A 13,177-nucleotide genomic window follows, 5' to 3' on the forward strand; every position below is an offset into this window, starting at 1 on the left:
TGCGGAAGTAATTCTATCTGTCCTGCTTTCATGCCAAGACTACTGAACCTGAAAAGTGCTGTAAATTTATGTTTGGAAAAACACAGGAGGTACAATAGAAACGTTGGACATAGACTCTGAGAACATGAAAATGTTGAGTCATAATAATAGCGTTAGTTCCTGAAGGTATTTTTTTTCCAATTACCTACTGAGCGAATTGTTTTCGTAAATTGAAAAAGGTCCTATTGGTGTGGAAATCGGTCAGTCAGCTTTACTGTTTCCCCTTTTTTATTTGAAAAGGTCTAACTCGTCTAACCATGTTTTTCCTGGTCCAATTAATCTTAGGTTGCCAAGGTAATTGACGAAATAGGTTTATTTTTTTGAAATTCATGCTGCTTTTTTGTTTGGGTTATCTGAAAGTCCTTGGCCTATTTTAGACGAAATGTGTCCCTTCGGCACTCCGCGTATCCCGAGGGAACTACTCCCCGCACCTGGACAAAAAGTAGCCTACCTAGTAGGTATATGAACAAGTACCAGTGTGTGTAATAAAATTATATAAATTTTGATAAGGGCAGGACGATGCTGAATAAGTATTTGCTTGAAAGCGTAACAGACATGGTGACTTTTTTATTTATTATATTAATAAAATTTTGAAAATAAGGACTTAGGTACTTCAGTCGATATTTTTAGATGGAATAAGTCACTTTTTGGAAGTACCCTCACATTTTTTATGAATCATTACTTTTTGGGTTCTTAAAGCAACTTTACCTACATTTTCATCACCCACCTTCACTACATTCCTCACAATTCCGAAGGTTCTTAAATATATATTTTGTTTCCCCAGGTTACCAAATGTCCCGCAAATCCTGTGTGGCGGGAGGGGCGAAGGGGGCATGCATGTGGGTGCAGGAGTGCAACAGAGTGGGCGGCAGGCATGCTGGCGTCTGCGTCGATGGCTTCATGTTCGGCTCTTGCTGCCGGCTGCCGGATAAGCCGGTGAATGTTGAAGGTAAGCTGGGGTGGATAAGAGACTAAGGTTGACGATCTCTGGAGAGGACGCATGACTGAGCTTTGATGAGGAACCTGTGCGTTGATGATCTCTGTCGAGGATACTTATATGATTTTTTAGTGGACCTTTATAGATAGAGGTGGATAGAAGATTCGAAACAACCAATGATGAGTTTTAGCTGGATACTAAATCTTTTAGAGTAGGTAATTTGTTGGCTATGTCTATGACCAATATTTTCGAAAAATTGTTTTAGAGACTAAGGGTGAAATCATAAATCGGAGTAGATAGGTACCAGCTATAGTTGTTACCAAAAAAGTTTGCAAGTTTTTCGTCATGTACTGTCTTTTCTGCAATGTTAATTCAATACCAGTGACGACATCTATCGGCAATAAAGAGAACTGATATTATTTCGTAGTTATTAAGTTACATAATAAAATATTAAAATCGGCTATAACTATTTTTGTAAATAAACTTTAAGTAATATTTAATTATTCATTTAAACTGTTTCAGAACCCCCGCCGCCAGTCATAGTCACCGAGAAAATATATACAACGCCATCTAGTACAGCTCACACTACAACTCAACCGCCAGAGACATCGACACAAACCATCTCGCGACCGAACTGGCAAACGCAGCGGCCGTCGTTCATGACCAAACCGATAGATGGCGCCCCCACGTCCTACAGCTACCGGCCGCCAGAAATAAACTTACCTTCATTAGGAAATTTAGATTCAAGTAGCGAACAAAATAGTGATATAGTTAATAAAATACCTTATAACAGTGTAAATAAATACCAAAATGTAAATAGGCCGAACAGTGAAGCGGAAACTAGTCCCCACAATAAGATTTCGTCTAGTCTTAGCATATTATCTGGAGCGCGGCCGATGGCCGTCTCGGAGCAGCATTCTGATAACAGCATTAACCCAGGTGAGTTCATGAAATTAGTTACTTAATAAACTAACTGACTGCCAAAGTCTGTAACTTATCTCCCACTTAATATAATTGTTGCAATACTATCAACTTTTCATAGATGGCGCTTTAATAAAAGTGTCGGAGTTTATTTTTATGCGATAGTATTTAAAGCTAAGTTCTTATTTTTTTATAATACAATTTGTTATGTAAAATCATTACTTTGCTTCCCTTTCAACAACGGCTTTACCTACTTCAGTTAATTCTGCCACCTATTTGCAAAACATGAAACCTTGCAGTCACCACAAGACAAGAGAACAGCCCGAACAAAATCCCCAGTTCTTCAGTTCATAAATACAGAGTCCAAACCCAGATGACACTATACATAAAATCCCAAAAACTTACCTTCGACTCCAAAAATTCCAGGTCAATACAATTCAAGACCCAGCAACCTGAACACGATACATTGGCAGGGCACAACCGAGCCTTCATTCATCACAAAGCCTCGACCTTCTTGGGAGAAACCAGCGGGGAAGCCGAAGCCAACTAAGAAGTTCACCACGACGACCAGCAAGCCACATAAGAATTATATCAAGCCGAAGGATCCGGCGCTGAATATGATTAACAGGACCGAGGAGTCCACTGCAGCGCCTATTCAGACGACGGCTGCTACTAATACTGTCGGTTAGTATGTTACTGTTACAGCCTTTTTTATCGTCCCACTGCTGGGCACAGGCCTCCTCTCACACGGAGAAGGATTGAGTCGGTTAGTACATGGATTTTGAAAGAGTTTCTTATTGCATGGAGAGAAAAATCGGGATGACTTTTATTGTATGATAACATCTGGAGGAAATCAGTCATGATATTAATGACAGTAAAATAGCTTCATATTGATAATAATAAATAATAGTAACAATTGGTTACTAAAACAATATGTAAATGCATTTAATTACCTACCTAAAAAATTAATCAAAGATAAATTAGTTACAGTAATTTAGAAGCCATTAACCGTAGCCACTGCTCAGAAAGATTGTACTTTATACGCTGAGCTTTTATCACAGATTACATATTAGGTATTTGCATCGTAGGAACGTACAGATACGTAGGGAGCTGTTAATTAATTTCGTAAAGTGTCACTAAATAAAGCAATAGAAGCATTAATAAAACCTCTTCTCAAAATAGTGGTTAAAACCCCATTCGTACCCTTAAAAAGTAATTTAAGCTAACCCACACAATTAAATTCGTCCAATGCAAATTACATAGACTCTCAAAATATACTTCCCGGTAACTAATCTTCTTGGCCGTTAGGAGCCCTTACATTAAATGCGTTATATTCACGGAGGAAGGAAGATAGCAGAGATGCTATAGGGAAGGTAGGTCAGGTGCCTTCTTGTAGGTCAGGGTAAAGTACGGTACGGTAGGCGAGATCAATTACTAGAACTGACGAAGCAATCTGACAAATACCTATGTCAAAGATTGGTCTTGACTAATTGGTATTGATATTTTGAAAACAATGTATCGGTTCCATAGAAGGCGTGTAAGGGCAAAGCTAGTAACGTTCTTCGTCCCTCAAACACCCACATTTTGGCACGCTTAGGAAGGAGGTTTTGCATTATGACATCTCGGCTAGTCATTCTATTCTCTATGGTTATATTTGAAGAGCCATTAAACTGAGTTGAAACTTTTTATGGTTTCCCTGAAAATTACATTTTAATGTGATTTAGTAATGCATTTGGATGATTCTATCTGGAGTAAACTCGACCTGGTTGCAGCACTTTAAGTGCATAGTGTAACTAGGATTGCGTTTAAATGGGAATGATAATGCATTATATCTCGCGCAGGTAAAATTAATGTTTCCGAATGAGCAGAGGTTTTATTATATTTCATGCAATTTAGAATAAGTATCTTACTACAATATGAGTTTGATATTGCGTTTGTGGGACCTACCTATCAAAGCCACTTCGTGGCCTTATAGTTGAAATTTCACTTTTTATAGTTAAGGTCTTACAAATTCAAATGAGCTTTGTTAGTTTCATCTAACACGTCAACGGTTTCTAAGAATGTTTACTTTTTGTTTCTTCATCCAGTCTAACCATCCATTCAATTATGTTGTATTTGAAACACATTAATTTCCAGTTCCTTAGTAGTAGGTAGACTGTTTTTAATTGCTCAATAACCCTTTTCCAGAATGTGGTCTAACAGCAATGTGGCCCCGTCCAGAATCCCGTATCATGGGCGGCAAGGACTCCAGCTTCGGTCGCTGGCCATGGCAGGTGTCTGTCAGGAGAACTTCTTACTTCGGGTTCTCTTCCACGCATAGGTGTGGGGGCGCCATTATCAACGAAGGCTGGATCGCTACAGCTGGACATTGTGTTGATGAGTAAGTTGTTTTAGAATAAAATTTGTTTGATTCGGATCATGATATGTAAGTAACAGCCGCAAAGATCGACCAATCACCAACACGGGTCAAACTGGACAGTGATAATAATATGTTAGTAACAGCAATGGGTCGACCTATCACGGGTCAAGCAATGATTGATCAGATGTGGCTGGATCACGAATAGGTCTTGCCAAATGTATACTTGTCTTACTCAGGTAACTAAGCTTAGAAGTTCCGGATCGGAAGTAGGTGCTTATTATGAAATTTATTTGTATTTTGTCAGTGGTATTACCTGTACGTATAGATACTAAATTAGCCGATGGTAGCTTCAGTGTTATTTAGGAAACAACAGGAAATAAAAGTTTTTGGCCAAAACAGAAAATAAAACTTTAATGCGTGGAACAACTTACAATGGTATACCTGGTAGTCTTGTTTATTCACAAAACATTTTACACGAATAGAAAATGTAATTCACACATTTATTCCACCTGCATTTCTAGAGAAACTTACCAGCACATGAAAAATACAATTCAGTTCATTTTCAAACACATCTTCGGCGGACTTGATTCTATTAAGTATTTTGCATGTTCCTCTTGCATCGAAGAATATTTGCATCCATACCTACTCTGTAAACAGAAACTTTCATTATTAAGATAGTGTATCGCGATTTTGTGTTCAAAAATAGCGTGAAATATACGGTATACTTGAGAAGATTGAGCTAAAAATGATGCAAACATGATATGAATTAAGTTCTGTATTACAAAACAAGAGAAAAAAACCTTCACCCACAGCACATTTCTAAATAGATCTATACAATTAAATGACTTCAGATCTCCACAATCCTTCAGCATATTTATTTCTCAGTTTATAATCACAGTATTTCAAACTGCTTAACGTGGCCTATATAAAATCATTAGGTATTTACTTTAATTATTTGAACCAAAGTAAGTCCACTGCTAAACGTCGACCTTTTCTTTAAAGTACCTCAGCTTTAATTCTCTAAGAAACTGGCGACTTACAAAGGATAACAAGCTTGAAACAAACTGGCCACAATTTCGCAACTCGCATTCCACCCTCCCTTTTATCACGAAAAAAACTCTTAAACATCTTAAGTCTTCCTGAGAAATGTTTTATCAAAATCCATCTAGTAATCCCGAGATTAGCGCATTCATACAGACAGACAGACGGCTCTTCTTTCATTTTATTTTTTATATTTCCCATCTTTAGTCCTTTGTAAGTAGATTACAGTAAAAACAAAGTAAAGGGAACAGTCTAAACACCGTAAAAAGGGAATTAAAACGAAGTATCTTTAATGGAAGCTGTCTTAGACAGGATGACTTGGTTGTGCAAAATTTAAAGGCATACCGTCTTACCACAAAAAACTTTTAAACGTCAGTTTATGCCTTGTCTAAAAAAATGTCAAATTATGACGTTGACATATGGTTCATTTTGCAGCCCAAATTTTATTCGACAAGTGTAAAACAGGGTTTAAAGTTTTTGTAGTAAGGCCCTGTAGGTTTATGTTTCCTAATGTAGTAAATACATTTTTTTTACGACGTAGTACTACTACGGAGTATTACTTCTTATACTATTACCGTCTTACCACAAAAACTTTTAAACGTCAGTTTATGCCTTGTCTAAAAAAATGTCAAATTATGACGTTGACATATGGTTCATTTTGCAGCCAAAATTTTATTAGACAAGTGTAAAACAGGGTTTAAAGTTTTTGTAGTAAGGCCCTTATTGTTTATGGTAATAAGGTAAGGTAAAGATGTTTTATCTCACTAAAACGGGTGAACCATACCCGTGTGTGTAGACGCACATGCATATTGACTTTGTGTGATTCGGCGACTCGATGACTAGATACTGAAGGCTCCCGAGCTTATGTATATAAAGATCATACGCATGTACGAGTATTGAACATCTACCTATAGCTTCTAAATACTTAAATGAATTTGAACCGGTATTGGTAAAAATAATGAATTAAACATTTCAATGAGTACAAAATTAGAATTTTCTTAAAATCATATCATGAAAACCTGAAATTCCAAAGAAATGTAGAAAACACGTCATTACTATAGTTTTTATCCATTCTACATCAATTTATCAGACGAATTTTATTAATATTTTTTGGGCCAATTTGTTCGTTGCCCGCGGACAACTATCGTATAACTTTGTTAGGTTTCATTAGGTATCTATATTTCCATTTTTTACATGGACGACGTTATTGAAGCTTTAACGTGTTGCAAAGCTGGTATAAAAAAACACTGAAATTGACTATGTGATGAACGAAAAAATACATAGAAACTAGCACTTACTGATAACCTAAACCTAGTACATGGACCATACACAATTTGCATTACCTTAAATTGAATAGGTACTTCTGGGACCAGCTATGAAGTTACGAATCCACAGCATAGATTTTCAGTGTTAGCCAAAATTTGGAACGACCAATCCATCCAGGTTTTGCTTTCAAAAGGAAAATGGCGATGGATGTGAACGGTTTTGTGGGAATTAAGGGAACCATCTGCGGTGTTGAGCGAGTTTTAATGGCTCCTACATACAATAGACTATTGAGCTAGACTGTTACATAGATTTGATGTTGTCTAGTGCGCTTAAGAAACTGTCTGAGTTTTTCTTACCTTTTAAATTGGATAAGGTGATATTCTGGTTTAGGAATTCCTGGCGAAAGAACTACTTTCTTAATTTAATTCTTACGACTTGTTCGTTCGACTTGTCAAAAGAAAGCAATCACGACCTCTAAGAATTAAGTACTTAAGATTATTTTCACAATAAAGCGTCAATGCAGTGTTTCTTTTCCAGATTTCATAACCCTAATTTAAATAATTTTCATTAACCAAATCAATCAAAGTCAAAGTCAAATTCTTTCCAGCCTCCTAACATCGCAAATAAGGATCCGAGTGGGCGAATACGATTTCTCATCCGTATCAGAAGAATACCCATTCGTAGAGAGTGGAGTAGCCAGGAAGGCTGTTCATCCTAAATACAACTACTACACTTATGAATATGACTTGGCTCTGGTGAAGTTAGAGGCTCCAGTGCAGTTCGCTCCTCATATATCTCCTATATGTCTCCCGGCAACTGATGACCTGTTAGTGGGGGAGAATGCTACGGTCACTGGTTGGGGAAGGCTATCAGAAGGCGGTGTGTTACCATCGGTTCTTCAAGAGGTAAGAATAACGCAGAACATTACTTTTGTTGTTGAGCTAATACATACATACAGGAATTAATGATACATATAAATGAGTTGTTGGGTTCAGTTATTAGAACAATTTTCGATATTAGTCCGGAGTCTGCTAAGAATCACGGTGCTTTACTTAGGAATTAAATGAAACTGGACTCGACCGATTGAAATAATACACAGGATTAATATCAGTCTTCTAAAACAAATCTCCTTCTGTTCAGGTGCAAGTACCAATAGTATCGAACGAGCGATGTAAGTCGATGTTCCTGAGGGCTGGCAGACAGGAGTTCATTCCAGACATCTTCCTCTGCGCTGGACATGAGAGAGGAGGACACGACTCCTGTCAAGGAGATTCAGGTGGACCTTTGCAGGTAATCATCATTATTGCTTTTTTATGGTCTCAGGGCTCTTCTCATGCATAGAAAGAATGGGTGTTTCTCAAAAAGCTTTATCAAAAAAAAAATCGCCAAGGGTTTGCCCAACATCATTTTTTTTTTCATTATTTAAAGATAGTCTTAAAAACTACCCAAAATGGAATCTTATTTAAAAATAAGCCCAAAATGGAATCGAACCTATGTATGCGCTGAGAAACAAATAATTATTCTGCAAGACTCGGGTAAAATTGCGTGATACAGGGTCATTTGGGCAACAAAAGCTAATAGAAAAATTTTAAACATTGCTTGCAGTTAATACAGTGTCATCAAAAGTTAGAATGGCATTTTACACATAGAACCTCCATAAAACAACAAGAATGGACAAATTCCACCCACAAAATTACTTTAAAATATTTTTCAAACCCAACTGTTGCAATGTCCCTTCATTTTACTAAAGATACTTTTGTTTAAACTATCAAAGGCAAAGTGCGAACAATTTGAGTTAAAAGCTTCATAATTATAACAAATCTTGCGCACTTGAAACTTTCACGAATAACATTACAGGTTCCAAGAAATAGTTTTATTGGAGTTTCGGAAACTCATTATACACAATCTTCACGAAAGTTTTAGTCTGTTCAAATCTTTTCTAAACGTGTACATTGTATAGGGTTAGAAACAAGAATATAATTGACAACTTCTAGAACGACTTCTAAAAGTTTTAAGTCCTTACCTTCGAACCTTTTCAACTTCTTCTCAACCTCGGCCTCTACAAAAGAAAGTTTTGCTTTCTTTATCTTAAGTTTAGGATAGTTTTGTATAAAATTATTTTTATCAATGAGACCATTTTAGCTGTATAGTGTTGTCGTAGTTAAAAACTGGCTTCATTTTCTTGTGTTTGTTATAAATTAAAGTTTTTCCTGCATTATATGGCTGCCAGGATACAGTATAGTTGTAAATAATTATATACTCTCATTCTTGAAGTATTGTTTCATTGTTATTAATTCTAATTATTTTCTATTTTGCCAGGTCAAAGGAAAAGATCAGCGGTATTTCTTAGCTGGAATCATCAGCTGGGGCATCGGATGCGGGGAAGCGAACCTCCCAGGTGTTTGCACTAGGATATCAAAATTCGTTCCTTGGATTTTGCAAACAGTCAACTCTTAGGTCTAACCTTGAAGAGATAGTGGAACGTTCAGTGACAAAGTGATGAACAGTGACTCGAAACGAATTCGTTACAAGTGCAGCATAAGTTACCTTCAAAAATGTTGATTGGATTCAACGTTTTCTGAGGCGTTTAATTAGGAATATCTCGCCAGGAGCTTGCAGAACTCGTGATGGCGAGATTCTGCATCAACCGGGAACGGAGCTTCATAATGGTGATATTTTTAAGCTTCACAATAAACGCCCTGATGACTGCTTTGAGGCTGTAGAACTTGAGCAACGTGTATTTGATGCTGATCTTATTATACAAACAAATAATAAGTGGTAACATGCTAGTATTTGTAGTACTTGCTGCAACGATGAAAATACTACTAGGAATAAAAAGCACACAGTCAAAAACGCAGGAAATTCGTCGTAGCGTGCAGAGGTATAGGCACATTGGATTGGTAAACGTATTTGACCTGCAGCCGAAATGGCTAACGTGCTTGACAGTTTTAGGTACTTTAAAAGCTAAAAAGCGGGTACCGTTTAGCTTTATTGACAAATTAAAGAACTTATTTAAATGAATTTTAAGTTGTAGTAAAATCAGTATCAATATACAACTACTTGGCCTTATAATATGCACTTGAAACAATTCTTTGTAAATACAATCTATTTTAAAATCGTTTTTATCTAAATTAGTTTAACTTAATACATTCTAAGGTAAACCTGTATGCTCAAACGTATTGTAAATATATTTGCGTATGTATCTTGCCGTTTTAATTAAGTTTGTATTATTAATACAGTATTATTGACTTGCTTGCTGTTAGGATCGCCTGTTTTGTAAATATTAACAGATTGTTTTGGCTCCTTGAAAGAAATGTAGTGTTTTATAAGAGGAAGGATGACGAGCCATCGAAAGATTGTAATAAGTCAAAATAAAATTGATTACTTTTAAAGTAACAATGATGAACAAATTGGTGCTTAGAATTTAGACATGATTCAAGATGATGCAAAACAGTTTTAGAATCATATTTGTAAATAAATTGGTTATTTTGTTAGCGTCTGATTGTAATATACTATTGAATTTAACACTTTTATACTTATCATAGTTTGTATTAATATATTTTTGTAAATTGATATTAATTAACTTGTTATATACAAAGGGGATGAATGTGAATATTACCAAATCGCGCATTGTTATACTGCATTTAGTAAAATATCGTCACTTCAATGATGTTTGTTTGTTTGTTTGGTTAACTATTGCGATTTTATTAAATGATAGTTTATGATGTCGTTGATTGTTTCATAATAATATTATTGTTAATAATTATTAAAATATATTTTTTGTAAACCTTTGTTTCATTGCTTTTTAAAATGGTCTCTCTGCTTTCATTTGTCATTCACGACTTAATTCTCTAAATTTAATTTATGCATTACTTTCATCCTCATCCTGTAACCTAATTTTCTAATTTCCAAAGTCTGCCCATCACTCATCTGAAAACCAAACTCTCATAAAAGAAACAGGTCAGATTCCAAAATTCTCGTCACCTAAACAAATGGCTAAAGACTTAAAGAACTTTCTAAAATCAGATTACCACAAAGAATTCACCAACAAGTCTATGACAATAAATAAAGAGCCCTAAATTGAATCGCAGAACGGTTAGCTCACAAATTTCCACAGGGTCATTAGGAACCTCAAATTTGGGTCAGGTTTTGATGAGAGAATACGGTTGAAACACCCTACAATCAACTTTGGGAGGCAGAAGGTAAAATGGGATTGCTCTGGCTTTAAATTAAAAATCTCGACTCGCGACTTTTTATAATTTTAGGGATTTACGGGGTTGATGTTCAGGAGTTAAAGAAAGTTGGTTACCAGTAAAAGTAAGAACCTACAAGTATGTATAATGTAAGTAATTGGAATCAGCATCATCATCATATAGGCCAATTGCCGATCTGCAGTTATTGGAATAACCACAAAAAATAAAACAAACATGTGTAGACGACTATAATACATTTATTTATAAAACACAAATTTGATCAAACAGATCAAAATAATTTACAGGCATGTGAGGCATTCAACGATGATTTAAATCTAAAACTATACAGGTATCTACATAACAATAAAATAATCTAAAAATACATGCAACGTGCATTAAGGCCAGCACATCCCTAAAAATTGCATTGGGACTTTCAACCACGACTGAAATCGTTCTACCGACCTATCAGAAGTAATCATTATGAATCCTCTGTACCATGCAGATACCACACAATCGTAGTAAAACAGCATAGCCCTTTTAAAATCAGGAGTGCAGCTCTCAAATCCTGGATGTATGGCATCAGGAGTATTCTTGCAGTGTATGCTATTAAACTTAACATTATAAATAGGCAAAGGACGTGTTATCATAGTTTTCGGAATGCCAAACTCCAGGTCTAAAATCCAAGGTGCGTGACGCTGTAAATTCGGCAGCTTACAAAATTCATCTATGATAGCATTTGGATCTAGTGATAGCATTCTAGGTGTGGGAAACAACTCTTTTGGCAATTTTAAATATACTTCAATAGGATCTGATGTAGTTTCAATACTACCAATAATTTCTTTCACTAATTCATTGCTTAAAACTGAATTTTGTTCTGTTTCAATAGAAGTTTGTTCTGGCGTATAAAATGACAAATCATTAACAGTTGTAGCATCAAACAGTTCTGTAGAACCGTTACATTCACTTAAGTAATTAGAAACGTCTGTAAGATTACCTGGTACAAATAGTGGTGAAACTACCGGAGGTACTATAGGAGGTATAACTGGTTGTACTAAAGGTCCAGCAAATGGACAAGGGAGTGTTGCAAATATTGTACTGGGAGCTGGTATAATTATTGGTAAAGGTTGCATTGTAAATATAGGTGTGTTCATTGGATTCCATTGGCCAGCTATGGGACAACCAAGGTTTTGATGGAAGTTATAGCTAGTAATTATAGGTGCTGCTGGTATTGGAATCGATGGAGTCAATAACTTCTTGCTGCAAAACCCCTGACATGGTATCATATCAAGTGGATTCATAATTTTCTTCTTCAGTTTCATTCTCAAACTGAATATGAACCAACTTCTTTGAAATACTTCTTAATATTTCCATATAGTGTAGCTTTCCAGGCATCATAGTAGGATTTATAGTTTCATTATTTGTTATTATCGTTTTATCGGCCGATGTTTTTATATCCATTGGGCAACAAACCTGGAATCACAATATTAATTAGTTCGGAACCCCAAAGGATTTGATATCAATAACACTAAAATGTTTATTGTTAGCTAATTGAAAATCCTATATTAATAGAACATTTAGTTTATTGAGATAATCGTTGAAGCTAATTTGGTTTTAATATAATGATCACATATTGTTTTAACAATTGAATTTGGTTGTTCAAGTACTTACATGACGTTTCTTATGGTTTTAGATATCCTTTTGTTTTCTATTTATTTGTTTATCACTGCAGGTTACTATTAGATTGTAAATAGTGCTACATGTTTTAACAAGCAGTATAATGTATTGACATTTACATTTATACAAAAATTAAAGTAGATTTGATACCCGCTCAATGTTTATGACAATAAAAATGTGAGGGTATTCTTGAAAATAGTTTGAAGTGTTGCAATCTTGCAATGTAATAAAAGGGATTATTTTATTGTTTATGGTATGTAATTATTGAGTAAGAAATCTGGTTATTTTTTTTTTAATGTAGCTTAGGCTAGGATACGATATTTAGGAATTGATTGCTATATTTTTTAGAATGGAATAGTTTTTAAATTGTAAACATGACTATGTAATATACATAGGTATGCAAGGTCTTGATTCTTCATCAAGATCTTACAATAATGTACGCAAGCAGCAATCGTGTTTAGCCTTTCTGGCGTAGAAATTTTGGTAGTTTTTTACATCATAAAGTAATTTTAAAATGGTAAGGTAAGTTAGAAAAATTTAATAAAATAAAAGTATAATACTAGTTATAATTCGTCGTTGAGAAATTGATTTATGTCATATGTTAGGTATGCGCTCATTCATTATTGAACAAAATAATGAATGAGACAAAAATCCAGAAACCAAATCATTGGTCTAAAGAACCGTATACGTAAGTACCTATGTACTTTCATTAAGGAATCGAATCGTGTCCCGTATATCCCTAGGGAG

The 13,177-nt window shown here is 35.3% G+C and overlaps 2 protein-coding genes across 2 annotated transcripts; one reads left to right on the top strand and one right to left on the bottom strand.

Moving 5' to 3' along the window:
* Positions 1–831: 831 nt before the first annotated feature.
* LOC124634082 (serine proteinase stubble) lies at positions 832–10,350 on the top strand. Its single transcript, XM_047169496.1, has 7 exons — positions 832–988; positions 1,499–1,915; positions 2,324–2,581; positions 4,085–4,277; positions 7,171–7,468; positions 7,704–7,853; positions 8,883–10,350. Exons 1-7 carry the CDS (start codon positions 832–834, stop codon positions 9,018–9,020), a joined length of 1,611 nt encoding a protein of 536 aa, XP_047025452.1. The 3' UTR covers positions 9,021–10,350.
* A 643-nt stretch (positions 10,351–10,993) lies between these two features.
* LOC124633956 lies at positions 10,994–12,515 on the bottom strand. The gene is made up of 2 exons (XM_047169339.1): positions 12,425–12,515; positions 10,994–12,226 (listed from the first exon to the last, which is right to left on the bottom strand). Exon 2 carries the CDS (start codon positions 12,073–12,075, stop codon positions 11,152–11,154), a length of 924 nt encoding a protein of 307 aa, XP_047025295.1. The 5' UTR covers positions 12,076–12,226; positions 12,425–12,515; the 3' UTR covers positions 10,994–11,151.
* Between the last annotated feature and the right edge of the window lie 662 nt (positions 12,516–13,177).

This window comes from Helicoverpa zea, chromosome 10 (assembly GCF_022581195.2).
Source record: "Helicoverpa zea isolate HzStark_Cry1AcR chromosome 10, ilHelZeax1.1, whole genome shotgun sequence".
Taxonomy (NCBI): domain Eukaryota; kingdom Metazoa; phylum Arthropoda; class Insecta; order Lepidoptera; family Noctuidae; genus Helicoverpa; species Helicoverpa zea.

Excerpts from the sequence above, each read along its gene's own strand:
- LOC124634082 (XM_047169496.1), top strand. The coding sequence starts at position 832 with ATGTCCCGCAAATCCTGTGTGGCGGGAGGGGCGAAGGGGGCATGCATG. Across the intron at positions 1,916-2,323 it reads TGATAACAGCATTAACCCAG|GTCAATACAATTCAAGACCC; the intron begins GTGAGTTCATGA and ends CAAAAATTCCAG. Across the intron at positions 4,278-7,170 it reads GCTGGACATTGTGTTGATGA|CCTCCTAACATCGCAAATAA; the intron begins GTAAGTTGTTTT and ends AATTCTTTCCAG.
- LOC124633956 (XM_047169339.1), bottom strand. The coding sequence starts at position 12,075 with ATGAAACTGAAGAAGAAAATTATGAATCCACTTGATATGATACCATGT.